The sequence below is a fragment of the Benincasa hispida genome, chromosome 10 (assembly GCF_027475165.1).
Source record: "Benincasa hispida cultivar pf3 chromosome 10, pf3_genome.v1.1, whole genome shotgun sequence".
Classification (NCBI taxonomy): Eukaryota; Viridiplantae; Streptophyta; class Magnoliopsida; order Cucurbitales; family Cucurbitaceae; genus Benincasa; species Benincasa hispida.
Window position 1 is genome coordinate 59,676,249 of NC_143487.1, and position 21,289 is coordinate 59,697,537.

The following is a 21,289-nucleotide window of genomic DNA, read 5'->3' on the forward strand; positions in this document are numbered from 1 at the left end:
AAGCAATTAAAACATCCCATATTTCATAGACAACAGTGAAGAAAATATCATATATTATTACATCACAATCGTTTGTTGAATATAGTGTTTACAAACTATAGAACCCAACTAGAGTTTAGGGCATCATCCCCAACAATCTCCCACTTGTCCTAAAGCGAGTGGGGTGTACAAACAACTAGTACAAAACAATAAACTAGGGCACTAAGGCCCAGTACAATAATCTCCCACTTGCCCTAGTCTAGTCGCGGGCAATCCGGTAGACCCATGCTCTGAAGATGACCCTAAAAAAATGTAGCCATGAAAGCCTTCATAAACGGATCAACAATGTTGTGCTCCGAAGCGATCTTTGTGACCATCACGTCCCCTCGATGCACTATCTCACGGATGAGATGATACTTTCGCTTTATATGTTTGCCGCATTTGTGACTCCTGAGCTCTCTGGAGTTCGCCATAGCACCACTATTGTCACAATAGAGAGTGATGGGCCTAGACATATCTGGAACAACTTTCAGATCAGTCAGGAACTTTCTGAGCCAAACGACCTCCTTAGCAGCTTCACATCGCTACATACTTGGCCTCAATCGTGGAGTCGGCGATGCACCCCTGCTTAGTGCTTCGCCACACTACAGCTTCTCCGTTAAGAGTGAAAACTGACCCTGAGTGGATTTTCAAGAATCCTTATCAGTCTGAAAGTCAAAATCTGTATATCTAATAAGGATCAAATTCTTAGTTCCATATACGAGCATATAGTCCCTCGTTCTCCAAAGATACTTAAGGATGTTCTTGACTGCGGTTCAGTGACTCTGTCCTGGATTAGATTGATACCTACTAACTATCCCCACAGTGTAGCAGATGTATAGTCCAGTGCAGAGCATCACATACATTAAACTGCCAATGATAGGTGTATAGAGGACCTGTTTCATCTCCTCTACCTCTTGAGGCGTCTTAGGACACATTTCCTTAGACAAAGTAACTCCATGCCTGAAAGGCAGTAGGTCCCTTTTGGAGTTCTGCATCGAGTACTTGAGCAACATCTTGTCAATGTATAATGCCTGAGACAGCACTAGCACTTTGTTCTTTCGATCCCAAAAGATCTGAATACCAAGAAAAAACTGAGCCTCTCCCAAATCTTTCATTTGGAATTGGGTTGCTAGTCAGTTCTTAATTGCAGTCAGTAGTCCTACATCATTCCCAATGAGTAGGATATCGTCTACATACTGTTGGGGTTAATGCCCTAAAGTCTCGTGTCTTGTAGTTTTTAAACAGTTTGTACGAATGCTTGTGATGTATAATTTATGATATTTTACTTCACTTATTGATTTTGCTCAATTGAATGTTTTATTTGCTTTACCACAAACCAATAAACCTAAAATTCCTAGTTGTTTGTATGTAACTTAAGCATTTATGTGGTGACATACAAGTGAATCATATCTTAAGTGATAACCAAAATGGTCTGTAGTATATGGATATAGGAGGGAAATCTTATCCTGGCAACGTTACGGATGTGGCCCGCTTTGTAGAATGGTCACAAGTGTTGTAAGTTGTCACAGATGGTCTGATCCTGATCATTCGTGTAAGGGACATGCAAGTGGGGGCGTTCTATACAAAGAGTTTGTATAAGACCTGACCACGAAGTATTTACGTCTTGTTATATAACACCGTTCATGGCAGAGACTTTATTTCACTAGGATGACCATAAGTAACATGACCTCAATCCTGTGTGAGTTGGGAACTCCTACTATTGAGGATGGTCCTTTGATTTGCATAGGTGTGAGTGGCCAGGTCATTGACTCAAATCTACACTTTGGGGATTTGTCTGATTTAGAAGCTGGGAACTCAGCTACACAAGATGGAATAGATAGCTCCCTTAAAGGCTGATTTCAGGGCTTGAACGATGTGGTGCCACACACCTTTCTTGGTCCGAGAGGTGTTCACACATAGTTGGACTATGTTGTATTGTTCATTAGAGGGATAGGTAGTACTTAAGGAGTGAGATGTAACTACTGGGGCAAAATGGTAAATTGGCCCAGCTATACTTACGAGCATCTGTGAAGGGTCATCGTACTCATGATTGATTATATCCGATGGACACAGAAATATATCTATGGTAAGAAGAGTTTGTTGTTGGTCTTTAGTGGAATGTCTAGCAGTTAACGGATGGTGGATCTCATGGCTAAAGAGTTTAGTCAGCTATTCACGTACCGTTGAAGCTTTGAGCCATAGGTCCATGAGGTCCATTTGGTAGCTTGGATAAATTTGAGAATCAGTTTTTGGGTCGGTTTGAAATGTTCAAATTGACAAGAGGGAGTTCGATTATATATGATATAATTAACTAAATGTATGAGATACATTATTTTGGAGGAAATTGGATATAAATATGATTTATATCAAGTAGAGGAGAAAATACTATAGTAGATATATGATATCAAACTATAGGTTAAGAATATAATATGATTATATTCTTTATTTAATTAATTAGGCAGTTATGAGATTATTGGCAGAGAATTTCTCCAGAATCGTGCGAAAGTGGGAATTTCGAATTCAGTTCTTGTAACTGAAGAATAAAATGAAAATTGTTTTCATTTTGTAATAGATCTGAAAAATCGCTCACGGTGTGAAAGTATACGATCGCATAGCATTAAGAGCCTATACGATAGTGCCCATCTTCCTAAATAATCACACACCCACGCACTAAACGATCACTTGTGATTTCTAAACGATCGCTTAGCGCGCCGAGCAGATCTAAACGATTGTTTATCATTTGATAGATGATAGCTTAGATAAACCTACACGATTGTGTACCTTTTTCTAAATGACAAATAGCTGACTATATGATAGTCTTCTACTATCTCCCACTTGCTTGTTCGTACTACACGATTGTCTTTTCCTTCTTCCCTCTACTAATTCCATCAAAGTCCACCCTTTGGATTCTTACTCCGAGAATACCGAGGGCTTCGAGTGGTGGTGTCGTCCCCAGTTGTTATTGGTTTGTGTACTATCGATCGTGTAGACGACCGTGGTGTTGTTAGGCGGCTGTTTGCTGGGCGATAAGAAGCGTAGAGGAGTTTGCTTCCGCTGGACTGAGTTTGTATGAAGATTGTCTTCAACTGGTACGTTTACTCAGTCTTTTGTATTTTATTTGTTAAAGCATGTCTGTAATTAGTGTTACAATGCATATCTGTTTGTTTGAATGTATGTGTGGTAATTCTGTCACAATGAAATCGGAAAGATCCGCTTTCGCTCATGGATTCTCTTGTTTAAGAGTTCCTTCACATATAACACTAGGAAAACTACTGAACTATTGATGATTTTCTTATAGACACAAGGCTTATCAATGTTTTGGTCAAAGCCATATGATTTGATCGCAGTATCGAACCAATGTTCCAAGATCAAGACGCCTATTTCAACCCATAAATGGACCGATTCAGTTTGCAAACCTTTTGCTCTTGACCTTGGGCTATGAATACCTTGGGCTACACCATATAAATGGTCTCCTCAAGATTACCATTCAGAAAGGCAATTTTGACATCCATTTACCTTATCTTCCAGTTATAATAAGCGGAAATGGACAGGAGGATGTAGATAGATTTCAACATGGCAACAGGCGAGAAAGTCTCCTCATAGTCGACCCTCTCCATCTGGGTATAACCCTTTGCCACAAGTCTAGCCTTGAAGGTTTGCACCTGCCCATCGGCACCCTGTTTCCTCTTGTAGATCCATTTGAAACCTATAGGTTTTACCCCATCAGACTAATCTACAAGATCCCATATTGAGTTTAAGTACATTGACTCCATCTCGAGATCCATGGATTTGACCCAGTCATCCTGTTCAACATCCTCCATTGCCTTTTGATAAGACAACGGATCCTCAACCTCGCCATCGGCTACCGTAGCCAGGATTTTCTTGAAACCCATAAAGCGAACAGGTGGGTTCGCAACCCTCCCATTACGTCGAGGTTCCCTCAATTCTTGAGGTGGAACTGACCTACCAAATGAACTATAATCAACAACTCTTGCTAATGAAGTAGGCCCTTCAACAACTCTTATTGAAGTTTCAGTAGTTTCGTTGGAAAGCTCACGTAACACGATCTTACTACGTGGATTGTGCTCCCTATTATGATCCTCCTTCAGGAAGGTAGCATTCGTAGATACAAAAACTCTGTTTTCCATAGGATTATAAAAGTAACCCCCTCGTGTACCTTTGGGGTAGCCTACAAAGAGGCACAACCTCGACCGTGGTTCCAATTTCTTTAGAGTAGCCTCAAGCACATGTGTTAGGCAATCCCATATGCGGAAGTGACGTAAACTAGCTTTACGCCCATTCCACAACTCTAAAGGTGTTCTCGCAACACTCTGGGAAGAAACATAGTTGAGGATATACACTGCAGTCTCCACTGCAAAACCCCAAAACGAGTCTGATAAAGAGGCATAACTCATCATCGACCGAACCATGTCCAATAAGGTTCTATTTCTCCTCTCCGCTACACCATTCTACTGAGGTGTACTCGACGCTGAGAGTTGGAAAATGATTCCATGTAATACCATATAGTTCTAAAACCCCAAATCCAAAAACTCACCACCTCGATCCGATCAAAGTGCTTAATCTGTTTATCTAATGCGTTTTCAACTCCAGCCTTAAACTCTCTGAACTTTTCAAAGGATTTAGACTTCTGTTGCATCAAATAAACATACCCATACCAAGAGTAATTATCAATAAAGGTGATGAAATACTCATAGCCTCCCCTAGATCGCACATTCATTGGACCACAAAGGTCAATATGCACTAACTCTAGAGGCTCTTTGGCTCGATAACTTTTTCTAGTAAAAGGTCTTTTAGTCATCTTGCCCTCGAGGTAAGATTCGATAACTTTTTGTCGTTTATTTTGAGTTACGACAGTTTTAGACATCTATATGTTATGGAGGGAACTCGTGGCTAACGACCTTAGCACATACAAGTTATTTTCCAGGTTTGCTGAACAAATTTCAACTCCATCTTTATGAATAAACACTTTATTCAAATTAAAATTTAGAGATAATTACACTGTATCAGACACTTTAACAAAAACCAAGTTCCTCTTTAACTCGGGAACTACATAAACATCATGCAAAATGATAAATTTCTTTTGTAAAGTCAACTGGATCCCTCCCACTACCACAGCTAAGACGACGTGCTTGGTGCCTACTCGCATCGTCATCTTTCCAGCCGCTAGATGTCGCTAGGATCTAATCACCTGAAAAGAAGAACAAACATGATTAGTGGCCCCAGAGTCAATAATCCAAGCAAAAAAATTTTCAAAACCAGTAAATCATATTTACCTTGTTTGACCTTGGCCTTAGCCTTCTTCTTCTCCTTGATCCAATGAGGACAATTCCTTTGCAAGTGCCCATCCTTGTTGAATGGAAACATTTTCCTTTGTCAAGGGGAGCTAGTCACCTTCTCCACTGGACGACAGGCTATGGGTTAGCAGGCGCTTTCCCCTTCCCCTTACCACCCTTCTTCTTCTTCTTCCACTTAGTAGTGTTAGAAGTAGAAAGTGCAGATTTAGTCCCTTAGGTCAAACCTCGATGGAACATCTTTGAAAATGAAGCAACATTTACCTCACCTACCTTTTTCTCCTTACTTTTCAGCAAGGATTGGAATGTCTGCAACTCGTTGAAGAGGTGTAAGGGTATAGTCCACTTTGTTCACAATCTCATTGCTGACAAAGTGCAGGAAGCTATCCGGCAACGAATGCAAGATTATGCTAACCTGGCTACTCTCATGGATGTGTGACCCATTCATCTCCGCCTCGTTGGAGTGGACCATCATATTAAGCACATGTTCACGGACAGAGGTGTCTTCCTCCATTTTGGAGTTGAAGATGCATTTCAGAGCCTCATGCTTAAGTTGTCCAGACGGTTGTCTGAACATTCCCCACAAGGACTTCATGATCTCACGTGCTGAGACCATAGGCTCATGCTTCTTGGCCAAAACGTCATTAAGACTGGCCAAGATATAAGCTCGGGCCTTCTCGTTCGCCTGTGTCCAACGTTCATAGGCCTCCTAAACATTTTGAGTGGCGTTTTGAGGTGGAATAGGAGGACACTTCTTCATAAGGACAAACCGTAAATCATCGATGATTAAAATGGTTGTGATTGTGTGTTCCAACTAGCATAGTTTTTGACAGTCAGTTTATTGACGCTTAAAAGAGCTAATGTGGCGGTAGCCATAATAACGTTGCTGAACAATGAACAAACTTAATAAGTCTATGCAATACTGCATTTTAACAGCAATTTTAGTTTTAGCAAAATAGTTTCCAAGTACTCTAAGTGAAAAGGCTTATATTTCATAATAATTGCCCAGCGAGGCAGGACAAACATCATTGGTAAGGTGATCAGATGCCCCTTCACTGGGATGAGACGTTCTCAACCATTAGGTAGAAACAATTCTTGTAATTGACCTTAACAGTCACCATTCGTTCGAAAACTGTAACCCTTAACAATTCTGCGTGAGTGTAATCCCTCATTTTCGGCTCTAGAGTCCCGCCCTAATGCGCCCATCATAGAGAAAAAGTAGATTAGGAAAAGAGTCTAAAACGACCTTATCCTATACAGGAGATCAGATAAAGAATCGTGGAAAGCTGCCATCCTATAGAGGGATACTCCCAGGGTGCCTCGAGGCGATGCATAGAAATGTCATCCAACCTAGCGAGAGAGACCATGAGATATGCTGTCGCATGTTCCGCTCCCACTTACTATGAACATTTTCTCCATTCACCTTGATATTCATCTACCCAAACAACATCCTTTAGGGAGACCCGGGTTAAATAAATTATGAGATTTTTTCCCATACTTTCCACATTCAGTTCTATCTATTTCGGCGCCTTCTGATCGACCACCTTCTGACTTCTAACTCACCTCCGACTCCCAGGTCGATAACGAATTGACGGCAATCGTCCGCGCTCCACCGCCGCTTTCCTACTAGGCTTAGGTCATTCTCATCACCTCTGTACCCGAAGCTTATCCTGATAAGAAAGAGACTCAACATTACCGCTTCGTGGGTTTCAAGCGATCGGAAGACTTTATGTGGTAAAGAGAATATATCCTTACATATGGATGATAGGACTTAGTGGTTAGCTGGTTAGTAAGCATGGTAGGCAGTAAGCAAGCATGAAGATAAATGGTTTCATTTATCTTCTTAGAGTAATAGTGCTTCAATTCTATATCATTATTGGACGAATGCCTATAGGGAAAGAAATCATAAGAGAAATGAGAAATAAATAGCATAAGTAAGCATCCAAGGATTGCACCTTGGTACGTAGCCTTCTTGCACATTAGTAAGGCAAGCTTGTCAATCCTGATGCTAGCGAAGCGTCACCTAGGTGATCTCCATCTTATATCGTCGGCCTCCCATTATGGACGAAGCAGATTCTATATCTCTCATTTCATCGGGAGACTTTGGATAACGCTGGCATTTATGGTGTTGTCCAAGTTGCACAAGATTCTTACCATAGGGATGCAAACATTTATTGTTAGGGGGGCTTGATGAATCATCCACAGCCAAGGAAGAAGGGCTACTGTATTAATCAATTAGCGGTGGATACTGGTGAGTAGTGGAGCTGGGTGACGAATACCAGAAATTGTAAGGAAAAAAAAACCTTGGAGGCCCACTCATTCCAGCAGGAGTTAGTGGGGAAGGGGAGAGGTGAGGTGGGCCTTTTCAATTCAACAAATTCGGGCTTGAAAAGCATCTTCCTATTTAGGGGGTTGAGGTGAGAAATGGCTTGATGAGTCGTTCCGTTCGCCACGCACTAGCCCTATTCACTTGCGTATTGTAGAGGCTTTCAGTATACAGTGCCCCACAACCATAGCTAGCTTACTAAGGCAAAGGCTCTTACACGAGTTCGTGAAGAGATTTAAATTATCATATACCCCAAATACCTCCCACTGAATGTTCTACCTAGGGGTTCATTAACTTAGACCATTCAGCTACTAATTTTATCTAAGTCAGTTTAATTTTCTCAAAACCAACTATTGTCTTTGAAATTAAACAAGTTCAAGTAGTCGCATTAAACTCTTTAATAAACTGTCCTCAAATTTGCATGCATCATTAAATCTATCTAATTCACCTTTCAGGTAGGTTCCCAGGTAGGGGTATTCCATTTCCATCAGCTTAAATACCCCAGCCTAGACATAACCTGCTTTAGACAAAAGGTCCCTTATAGATAGATTTGCTACACTTTTAATCTTTTATTAGTCAATTTAATCCTATTAAACTGATTAAAAGATTAAACCTTAGGTTACTAATCTTATTAAAATCGTGATCTTAGATCTATCTTCACCAAGTTTTAAAACACTTTTAAAACCATGATTCAAGTCTAAGTTCGCATGCATGTCTTTCTTATCGATTTTAGTTCTAATTTCCTTTATAACACTTATAAAAGAAACAACCAAAATCCATACACATTACTATGCACAACTAGGTATTTATAACACTTATAAATTTTAACCTATGTGTCATGCTTCATGCAATGTCCATTCATTACTATATGTAACACTTATATACTTGTAATGAACAAAGCAAACATGCATTCGTACACCCTTATACTATAACATTTATAATATAAATATGATGCATGTCTATGCTTAATGCATGCATAAATATAACTCTTATATTATATGATGCATGAGCATGCTCTTATGTAATTTAAATCATGCAAACTATATCATAACACTTACAATATAGAGATGATGCATGACCAATGCATAACCTAAGGTGGGATTTCAACTATATGACATAGTATATGACATATAATCAAACATGCATCCTATGTACATTCATCAAAGACTAATGGATCAGGCTGATCAGCCTCATAATTGGAAATAAAATTTTATTTATTATATTAACTCCATCGAGCAAACCGGTTCACAGGCGAACCGGGTCTTGAACGCCTGAGTGAAGCCTCCCTAATCGCTTAGTAAACAGGCCAAGTATCCACGATCGTTTAGCTATGATCGAGTACAATTTACAATGTGATGGACCATGAGGCACTCGATTGTTTAGCACACCGAAGACAAACATACAAGTCTAAACCATCGTTTAGACAACAACATTGCTGTGAAGCACGATCGTCTAAACGATCATAGAACAAGTGCTTAAATAACAATTTACCCTGGGATCGTATTGTCAGTAATTAGGTGATGAAGCTTGTTGAGCTACACGATCGTCTAGTGTGCGCACCTCAACATGTTGCCGAGTATCCAATACTCAACGATTTCTTACCCCATCATTTAAACAACTTGACCAACGCTTGGTCATCTTCATCCTAGAAGTACAGCGCAACTCCTTGCCTTCCTCATCACGAGCGACTCAAACTCTTTGAATTACATACTCGATAGCAAGTTAATATGTCAAAAAACACAGGGGCCTATACAATTAACTCTGAATGTAAAAGAATTAAATAACCAGAGGCATCATCCCAGAAAACTCCATTAATCTACATCCACAAAACTCTTTAACAATTAAACAGAATGTAGACATGCTTTACCTATCAAGAATGTAAATGCTATTCTATACAACAATAGATTTGGAATATCAAAACCTGACTCTAATACTAATTGTAGGAACTCTTATCAAAGAGGACCTATGAGTGGAAGCAAGATCGTTCCAAATTCATTGGGATAGAAATACCACATTCACAAACATACAACAAGTTATGCATCTATTAACAAATTATGATATGCTTTTAGCAATTAAATAACAAAGGACAAGAGACTTACCTTTGAAGAACTTTTCTTCCCTTGATCTTTCGCTCTCGTCAATATCAGTAACTCTTGCTGTCATTGTGAGCGCCAAGTAAATCATCCACCAAATCTCATTGTTGGTTACCACCAAACGGTCTTCTCCACGAACACGTAGTAAGGGGGACGCCACCACTCAGTAACCTCGATATTCTCGGAGTGAGAATCCAAGAGATGTAGGCTTTGTTGGATTTGGTATAGGGAAAACAGGAAAGAACAATCGCACACAACGACCAAGTAAGTGGGAGAGGTTTGAGTCTATTGTATAGATCGGTGCTTGGTCGTTTACTAAAAGGTACACAATCGTTTAGGAAATTGGGGCTGATCATTTAGACGATCGTTTAGGAAATCTCGCTCTCGCGCACGATCGTTTAGAAAAATCTATACGATCGTTTAAGTCGACTGTGTGTATACACGATCGTTTAGGAAAACTTGAGCTATTGTGTATGCTCTCGTTAGCTAGACGATGTGCAATGTACAAATATCAAGTGATTGTCCGATCTCTTTGAAAAATGAAAACTATTTTCATTTTATCCTTTAGTTATGAAAACTGAATGCAGCCTCCCATTTTCATGTACAGTTATGGAGAGAAAACCACCAACAATTATCTCATAATTATTTAATTATAAATAAATATAATCACATTATATTTATAACCTATAGTTTTAATATCACATCATATGCAACATATAAATCATAGTTCTTTTCTCCTCCACTAGATATAAATCATATTTATATATTTTTCCTCCAATTAATGTATCTCATATATCATGTCAACTATATCATATATAATTGACCAGTTTAATCATATCATATATAATCAAACTCCCTCTTGTCAATTTGAATACTTCAAACCGACCCAAAAGCTGATTCTCAACTTGAATACATTGAGCTATCAAGATGACCTTATGGACTTTTGACTTAAAGCTCCAACGGTACGTGAATAGCTGACTAAACTCTTTAGCCATGAGATCCACCATCCGTTAACTGCTAGGCATTCCACTAAAGATCGACAACTATACTCTTCTCACCACAGATATATTTTGGTGTCCATCGAATATAACTAATCAACAATATGATAGCTATTCACAGATGCTTGTAAGTGTAGTTGGGCCAATTAACCATTTTGCTCCTGTAGTTACATCTAACTCCTTAAGTACCACTGATCCCTCTAATGAACAATATAATATAATCCTACTATGTGTGGACACCTCTTGGGTTATGAGAAAGTGTGTGGTGCCACATCGTTCAAGCCCCAGAATCAATCCTTAAGGGAGCAATCTATCTACTTACCTCTACATTGGGGAATGAGTGAATTCCATCTTGTGTAGTTAATTTCTCAGCTCCCAGATCAGACGAATCCCCAAAGTGATAGGTTTAAGTCGGCAATTTGGCTACTCACATCCATGCAAATTAAAGGACCGCCTTTAAAGGCATGATTTCCCAATTCACTCAAGATTAATGTCATGTTACCTATGGTCATCCTAGTGAAGTGAAGTCTCTATCATGAACAGCGTTATATAACGAGACTATAACACTTCGTGGTCTGGTCTTATACAAACTTCTTTGTATAGGACACCCTTGCTCACATGTCTTCACATGAATGATCAAGATCAAACCATCTATAGTAAGTCACAACACTTGTAACTCTTCTACAAAGTGGGCCGTATTTGTAGTGTCACCAGGATAAGGTTTCCCTCTTTTATCCATAGACTAAGATCATTTTGGTTATCACGTAAGGCATGTTCCATCTATATGTCTCCACATTCATGCTTATGTTACAACGACAACTAGTGATCTTAGTTTATTGGTTTGTGGTAAAGCAATTAAAACATCTCATGTTTCATAGACAAAAATGAAGAAAATATCATATATTATTACATCACAAGCGTTTGTTCAATACAATGTTTACAAATTATAGAACCCAACGAGAGTTTAAGACATCATCACCAACCAGGGTTTCCTTTTTCTTTTTCTCGCCGCTTCAATGAAAACTTGAAACCAATCTCTTACCGATTCTATGGTCTTTTGTTCACCTATGACCCGTTCTATGTTTGGTTTATGGGGCTCGATGCATATTGCTTCTCGAATGTTCAGCATTGACGTCTTGGTAGGGTACTGGTTTTAGTCATTGGAGCTTGGTGGGGGAGAATACCGATGTTTGTTTTCTAAACCTCAGTCAGCCGATGATAAGTACCATCCCCTTTTCACCCTTGCCTCTTAATTGAAAACCTGAAACCAATCTCTTGTCGATTCGATGGTCCTCTATTCACCCATGACCCGTTCTATGTTTGGTTTGTAGGGCTCGATGCATATTTCTTATCGAATGTTCGACATTGAAGTCTTGGTAGGGGACTGGTTTTAGTCATTGGAGCTTGGTGGGGGCGAATACCATCCAAGTTTTTTTTCTAAATCCCAGTCGGCCGATGATGAGTACCTATCCATGAATTTTTGTTAAAAAATTTTGATGATGAGTACTTATTATGATTTCTTATGAAATTTCTTCACGATTTTCATATTTGGTCTGTTTTTCTTTATTCCTTCTCAATGATTCAGTTTCAATCTCTTGCCGATTCGATGGTCCTATGTTTAGATGAGATTTGTTTGAATCAATTTCATACTTATCTTATGATTTCTTATGAAATCTATTCATTATTTTTCATGTTCGATTTGTTTATTCTTATTCCTTTTTATTCGTTCTATATCATGCTTTGTTCTTTTCGAATCTATGTTGTGTTTGGGCTCGATTAGCATGTGTTTCTAGATGAGATTTGTTTGAATCAGATTCATACATATCTTATGATTTCTTATTAAATTTTTTCATTATTTTTCATGTTCGATTTGTTTATTCTTGTTCCTTTTTATTCGTTCTATAACATGCTCTATTCTGCTTGAATTTATGTTGTGTTTGGGCTCAATTGAATATTTGTTCATTATGATTTCTAATGAAATTTCTACATCAATTTTCATTTTCTATTTGTTCATTTCAATTCGTTCTCATTTCTTATGTAATTTTGACTGAGTTCTCTTTGATCCCTATTGGTATGTGTTGATTGCACATTTACTCCACGTTAACAATTTCTTCGACCACTTCACTAATGTGACTTTCTTCTGTTGATTGCCTTTGTTTGCTAACTGTAACTTGCTTGCATTTTTACACTTGATTAATGACTCAATCACTTCATTAATGAGAGTCAGTTCTTTTATTCATGAACAAAAAATAAATTAATAGGAGGCTGATTCCTTTTTCACCATTGTTCTGATTATTTTATCTATTGATGTAATGTTGAACTACTTCTATCACTCTCCATTATTATGGTGGTGAACAACCACCCCTTTCACTTCTCTCCCTCTATAAAACGACTTCTGTCTAGCTTAAATTGACTTGAGAATCTACCATTATTTTATGTTTGTTCTCAAGCAGGTGAGTTATTTCCATCAACTTACTTCTCTTCTACTTTCTTGTTCTCTCTATCATTTATTGGGGTTTCATATATTAATGTGGTAGTGGTTTGATTTTCCACGGTTCTATTTGCAAAATTTTTCTATTGATACTTTAGTATTTTAAAAGTATTTGTATGAGTTGTTTTCTGCTTGTATGTGTGAAATTCTACTGTATTTCCTATATCATGGTGTAAACTATCTAATATTTATTTTTTCGTACTCATGAATTACATGTCATGGATGTTGAGGCCGAATATATTTATACATATTCTCCTTGAGTTTAAATGTGGTCCATCACATCTTATTATCCTACAAATCACTTGTATCCCATATTGTGTACACTTGATGAATCTCTATAATGTCCTATCCTCCTTGTTAGTCTGGTGAGTTATTCTTTACTATCATTGTTTTTGGATTATATATATTTTCTTCCTATTCACTTTTGCTTATCTATGTGTTCATGGTTTATTTGATGGGCACTAACGGCGACACCATTTCAGTGCTAGAGTCGATCCGGTGGTTCATTGATCCTTAAACTACAATCCCCAAGTAAAATAGGTATGTATATGTTTATCGCAAATGTATTCCTAAATTATCAGTCTTACATACCGTGAGTTTCTAACTAAATACTTTCTTTGTTGTTTTGCAGCCCAAACTAATAACATTGCCATTAGTTTGAGGTTCGTGTATTATGTATGTTTTTCCTAATTTTAAATATTGTATATTTGGGTTTGACTTGTAGTTGAAGTACACTGCCATTAGTTTATGGTTTTCTCCTATTCTTGTAATTTATAGTTTTTTCGTACACTCATCCTATAATTTTTGTATTTGCATAACTTGTTAGTTTTCGTTTTAAGACTGTAATTGATTGTGTTCACTTGAATGAAATTTGGGAGGATCTCTTCCATTACTCATGGAAATCCTCGTGTTTGATTTCCTTCAATTGGTATTAGAGCCAGGTTGTTATGATATTCCAAATACCATTTCTGTATTGAACTTCTTTTACAGCCGTGGTGGGTTTTAAGTTTTCTGCATTGCGTTTAAGAGTTAAATGCATTTTTTGATTTGTTGATGAATGTTTACGAGATGATTGCCTCTGTTTAAAGATTTCTTAAATTTTCAAATTATTAATTTGTAAGGGCCTCTGTATTTTTGGGCATAATTAATAAGTAATCGAGTCTGTATTCAAAATGTTTGAAGTTGTTTGAGTCGTTCGTGATGAAGTTTCAAAGCATGGAGATGCGGTTCTCATCGAGGAAGAAGACCAAAGGTTGGTCATATGGTGTAGCCTAAGGTAAACAATCATTGAGATTTGTTAAATGATCGTTTAGAAGTTTTGCCCGGTCGTGTAGTATTTACTAAACGATCGTTTAGCAATGCTAAACGATGGGGTAAAAAGTTTACTATATTGCGTAGCATTGGTTGCTCGTAACAATTTTGTATTAATCATTATGGTTACGATATTCTGCATTTAAATAGTTATAAATTAAGCATATAATTAGGAAAGAATGGAAGTATTTTGAACAATAATATGGTTAAAAAAACTTCTTAATATAATAAAATTGACACACCTTATTCAATCTAAGGTACAATTTAATGAATGAAAATATTAGCATTAAAAGTGGAAAAATGTTTTAGAAAAAAAAGTCGGTACTTATTATTCAATTTAGTATTAAAAAGTTGGTATTTCTTTGACTATTTACGATTAATCTTAAATTTTGACTGAGTTTTTTTTTTTTTTAAAAAAAACAACAATAATAAAGAATTATTTAAAAGACATTTTGAAGAAAGGGATAATAATCAAAATAATCTTAAGTACTAATTCTAATATAAGTTATGTATTTCAATTAAGGCCCAATCCCTAATAAAACTATTTTTCCTTTTGTATCCTAGGGTTTTAGGTTTCTATATCAAAATATGGAAAATGAAGAAGTCTTCACTATCCTTTCAATCATCACCACGTCCCAATGACAACTATTCCTAACATTGCCCCTAAATGACCATTGTAGAATAAAGATCCAACCCTCCTACATTAGACATCGAATTTGACAACTAAATTTCTTTCAGCTTATTTATGAGAATGACGTCTGCTGTCGCGAGAGCACGCAAATGGATAGACGGACTTTTGTCATCCTTTGTAACATGCTTAGGATGACCTATTGTCTTTCACCTACTCAATGCGTTGACGTCCAAGAGATGGTGGCAATGTTCCTTCACATTTTGGCACACCACGTTAAAAATCGAGTAGTTGGATGACAATTCGCATGGTCTGGTAAAACTATTTCGAGGCATTTTAGGTCCATTCTGACTGTAGTACTACAACTTCATGAGTTACTGCTGCAAAAACCAGAGCCTATCACGAGCGACTGCATTGAGAGTAGGTGGAAATGGTTTGAGGTATTACAACAATTTTAATTTCACTCCCAGTTAAATATTAGGTTCTATATTTTTAGGAAACTAGGAAATGTTTATCCCTTTTTCAATGTATGATCCCATACAGAACTGTCTAGGTGCATTGGATGACACATACATAAAGGTCAATGTAAGTGCAGTTGATCGTCCCCGCTATCGTACCTAGAAAGGTGAGATAGCCACGAATGTGCTTGCCGTCTGTTCACCAATTGGTGAGTTCATATTTGTGCTGCCAGAGTGGGAAGGGTCTGCAGCCGATTTTAGAGTGCTTAAGGATGCACTTTCTCGACCATACGAGTTGAAGGTTTCTAAGGGTATAGACTTTTGTGATTCATCATCTGAATTCACGACCAAATCGTTTGCCAACTAATTTTCTGTATACCATGCCTAGGTTATTATTACCTATGTGATGCTGGATTATCCTAATGGCGTAGTGCTGGAAATACACTAACTAATCCATGGGAAGTTTCAACATGAAACATTTATCTGCTAGAAACGACATAGAAAGAGCATTTGGCATACTCAAAGGTCGTTGGGCGATCCTATGTGCGAAGTCCTACTATCCAGTTAGGATCCAATGCAGAACAATAATGGCATGTTGCCTGCTGCACAACCTGATAACAAGGGAGATGGGCCAGACTACAATGTACGAAAAAATGGATGATGAAGATTTTAAATCTAACGAGATCGGCGATTAAAATATACAATTTATTGAAACATCCGATGAATGGACCAGTTTCAATGATGAGTTAGTGACGTGAATGTTCGATGAATGGGAACAAGCATCATGAGCACAAAGTTTCTTGTTCATTTAGCTTTACTATGAATAACTTCCTCCTACTTTTAGACTATGTTATCTTTTGGTTCAAACAATTTACTGTATTGAATTACCTTAATTTATGTTGTGTTAATTGGTTCATGTGAATAATGAAACATGTTTTACGTTATTCGTACTCAAACTTTGTTTATCTAACTGTGCCCAATTTATTTTATTAAGTTATACGTATGTATGTAACTAAATGATAGGACGTGAGAAAATGACAAAACACATTTGGACAAAGGTTGAAGATGCACAATTAGTGGAGTCAATATTGCACTTGGTAGACACAGGTTGGCAAGCTGATAATGGAACATCCAAGCCTGACTATCTACAACAACTACAACGTCTACTTATGGAAAAAATTCTTAGTTGTTCCATCGGGCTGTCGACAATAGAATGCAAGGTTAGAATTTTAAAGCGAAAATATTGTGAAATCATTGAGATGCTGAGTAATGCATGCAGTGGATTTGGTTGGAGCGACGAGTTCAAATGTGTGGAAGTAGAGAAAGAGGTTTTCAATGTATGAGTTCGGGTAAGAGAACACATTATAGTATTATTATCTTACAATGGTGAACTCTTTCTGATATAATATTATGTTCTAACATAATATACGTTCCTATTTGTAGTCCCATCCCAACGCGAAGGGTTTGAGACACAAGCCATTCCCTTATTATGATGAGCTTTCAATCGTATTTGGGAAAGATATGGCCACTGGTGAAGGCAGTGAAACCTCGTACAATCAAGCATCTGCAATAGAAGAAGATTTGGAGGATATTCGGTTGGGATTACAGGTTAATGAGCAATAAGAAAGTATACTTGACATGAACATACCGACCGTTGATGGGATGGATGAGATTTTCTCGTATACACCCATCAGTAAGCGTACTGGATCAAGTGACGATACGAGGGGAATGAAACACAAGAGGACTCCCTTCCAATCTGAAATGCTTGACATTGTACGCACAATAATGGACATGCAGGAAAGTAAAATGGAGAAACTTGTACAATGGTAGAAAGAGAAATATGAATTGGAGCTCAAGAGGTATCAGAAGGTCATCGAACATAGCTACCAAGTTGAGGGTTTAGAGGAGGACGATCAGTTAACCCTTATAGATCTGTTGATGAATGATATTCAGCAAACAGATGGTTTTCTAGCCATTCCACCAACATTAAGGAAAAGGTATTACATGCGTTTGTTGGGCAAGACTAATTAATTTTTTTGTCGGTGTTAACAAGTTGGTTTGTTATTATTTTTTGTAACTTCCCCTAGTCTCTTATTCCATAGGTTTTTAATATTTGTTGATTTTTTTTTGATATGTACGAATGACCTATGGTATGTGGTCCTTAGATATGGATGAGAATATTTTTAACCAAGTTGTAAAATGGTCATGTATAGGACCATCAAATTATGTAAAATATTTTGAGGGGAATGAATTTCATATTCATTCTATTTTTTTTATTTTATCAGTGGAATGAATTTAATTCATTTCATATCCGGTCTAAATTAATACTATTTTGTAAAATCATTTGGCTTTCTTTGATAAGAAGTTTGGCACGAATAATATAAAATTAAACTGTATACCATATTTGAGATTGGAAAGAATAAAAAAAATACAATCAATGTCTTATTCCAAATAGGATGGATACAATAATTGGATTATAAGATTAAAAAAAAAAGTGTTCATACAGGCAAATTATAGAGTACAAAAACTAAACCAGATAACACTGACATAACAACTCTGCACACCTAAATGCAGACATATGAACTCAGACATAACAACTATGCACACCCAAACACAAACATATCAACTCAGATATAACAACTCTGCACACCAAAACACAGACATCAGAACTCTCCAGACATCAAAACTCCCCATTAATTTCTTCTTAGAATACATAGGTTTATTTATGTTATAATTTTATTTTTATTTTGTACTTAAACTTTCTACCATCACAAATTATATTGAGAATAGAATCAAAGTTCTACATTGGATAGATGCAGGGAAAGATCATAGGTACCGTGAAACTGAGTGTATATTCACTTACCTAACAGTGTAAAACATAAGGTATAAATAGGTACGTAAGAACGAAAAATAGCTATAACCTATCTTCCCAAATCTCAACCATCCTAACAAATCTACTAACCATCTAACAAATCTCAACCTGAATCTTTACAATTTAACATCCCCTCAAACTCAAGGTGGTAGGGTAGAGACCAACTTGAGTTTACATAGTAGCTGATGAAAGTGGCCGGAGGAGAGAGCTTTGGTGAAGATGTTAGCCGGTTGCCCGGTTGTAGGTATGGATTGAAAATGCAGAGTAGAACTCTGGAGATGATGGCAGACAAAGTGGCAGTCAGTCTCAATATGCTTTGTCCGTTCATGAAAAATATCATTATATGCTATCTGAAGGGCACTATAGTTGTCACAATGAAGAATAGTGGTAAATTTTGGTGTAAAAAGGAACGATTTATAAGAAAATATATTAAGGTAAAGAGAGAGTTATCATCAATAAATAATGCAAAATACCGATAACCATTTACTGTAGAAATAGGAGTAGGTCCCCAAATATCAGAATGAACAAGACGATGGTTTATCACATAAAGATGCTGAAGTAGGAAAAGACAAAGTATACTATTTTGCTAGTTTGCAATGTAAACAATCAAATGGACTAAACTGAGAAACAATATTTAAGGTACCAACAGAAATTAGGCTACAAAGTTTGTCAGATGATACATGACCAAGATGAAGGTGTCACTAATACATGTCGGTATTTGTGACAGCTGTAGAAACAGTTGGCAGGACAAATGGCTGAAAGGACATGAGCTCAAATAATCTTCCCACCTTGCGACTCGTACCAACCATCTGACCCCTTCAAGGATCTTGGACCTAACAACTATGAGAAGAAAAGAGAACAATTAGTCCCAGGTCACACAGTTGCCTAACAGAGACAAGATTAAAGGTCAGTTTCGAGACATGATATGTAGTGGATAGGCTAATACTCAGTATACTAACAGTTCCAATATGTTAAATAGACATGTGATTACCATCAGCGAAATGTACAAGGGGTGGAGATTTTACAAGGGTGGAGGAAGATAAAAAGGCCATATTTGAGGTCATCTGATTGCAACAGGCTGAATCAAGAAGCCAAGATGTACCTGGTGTGACATCAAGGGCAGGAGAATTGGGAGATAACACCTATTTCAGTAACTCCTAAAGATCGCTGATCTATATACTCGTAGGATTGGAAGGTACCACATCGGTGGTAGTGGCAGTAGCCGCAACAGACGGAGCACCATGCTTAGAGGAATTTTTGGATTTATTAGTGTACCCTGGAGGCCAAGGTGGTTTGGTAGGACATTTGTCCAAGACATGACCTCGTTTGTGGCATTACATGCATTCAATAGTGGAGCAATTGGAAAACTTGTGACAATGCTGGTCGCAGTTCTTGCAAAAAATTGACTCAGTTGGAAATCATGAATGGGTGGTTGTGACAACAACGTCCTAGGATAGTGAAGAGACTAGGCCAAGTCGCTTCTCCTCAAAGAGAATTTCTTGAATCGTAGCATCCAGAGATGGCAGAGGGTTGTGATGTAACAAGGCAGCCCAAACAAACTCATATTCAGGACGAAGCCCCATAAGAACCTTGATTAGTTGTAGATGATCTATACTACTCTTAGCCTATTCTAACTGAGTCCAAATAGGCTGAAGAATAGCAAGATACTCATTTATAGATTGCCCGATCTCCTTACTTGTGCTAACCAAAATAGTATGAAGTTGATAGTAGTGAGCAAGACCAACTGTTTAGAATCATGTAGACAGAAAATCCCAAAGTTCTTTAGTATTGTCAAATGCATAAAACTAGATGTGGATGGTCGAGCTAGATGTATTACCCAATAGGGTGATTATTTGATGGTTCCTATTGTCCCGGTCTTCTAGTCTTGCCACAAACTTACTGTCTTCTTCAATAAACTTGCCATAGTTTACAACCAATCAAGAAGCTCTTCATTTGATAGACCCAGTAATCTAGTTGGTGCCATCAAGAATTGTGCTGATCGAATGAAAAACATCATTTTTTTCCATTACAACAAAAAAATAAAAATAAAAATCAACCAACAAAAACAGACAGAAACAGACAGATTAGGTGTGATCAGCTCGTTTAGCTCGGCTTGACATGGCTCGACTTGGTTCTCAGTTTGGCTCGACTTGGTTCCCATGGCTCGGCTCGGCTTAGTTCAAATTTGCCTAACTCGACTCAACTTGCTTGGTTCGACTCGCATGGCTTATCTTCACGGCTCGACAACAGAAATGACATAGCATTCACATTCCATATCTGCCTAGTGCGAACAGATGAATAACGAATGAAGAGAGCCATGTGACAGATCTAACGGTGAGGCTAAGGGCGTGTGACTGATCTGGCGGTGGGGCAGGGCGACGTGCGACTGATCTGACGATGGGGTTGGGCGACGTGCAACTAATCTGGCGGTGGGACTAGGCGGCATACGACTGATCTGGCGGTGGGGCTGGGCTAATGAAGAGAACTATGAAGCCGAGAACAGATTTACAGTTGGGAACTATTGAGCTGGTTTGATGAAGAGTGTAGTGGTGGGTTGGGAACAAAGATTTGCAGTTGTTAAAGCTCTGATACCATGTGAAACTAAGTGTTTATTCACTTACTTAACAGTGTAAAATACAAGGTATGATAGGTATATAAAAACCAAAAATAGGTATAACCAATCTTTGCAAATCTCAACCATCCTAATAAATCTACTAACCATCAAACAAATGTCAACCTGAATCTTTACAATTTAATAGGCACATAAGTGAGAACAATT

The 21,289-nt window shown here is 37.7% G+C and overlaps 1 protein-coding gene across 1 annotated transcript; it reads left to right on the forward strand.

Annotated features, from left to right (window-relative positions):
• The first annotated feature begins 16,672 nt into the window (after positions 1 to 16,672).
• On the forward strand, positions 16,673 to 17,261 carry LOC150033517 (uncharacterized protein At2g29880-like). The gene is made up of 2 exons (XM_090306436.1): positions 16,673 to 16,975; positions 17,082 to 17,261. The coding sequence occupies exons 1-2, from the start codon at positions 16,673 to 16,675 to the stop codon at positions 17,259 to 17,261; spliced, it is 483 nt and encodes a 160-aa protein (XP_090162562.1).
• Positions 17,262 to 21,289: the final 4,028 nt, after the last annotated feature.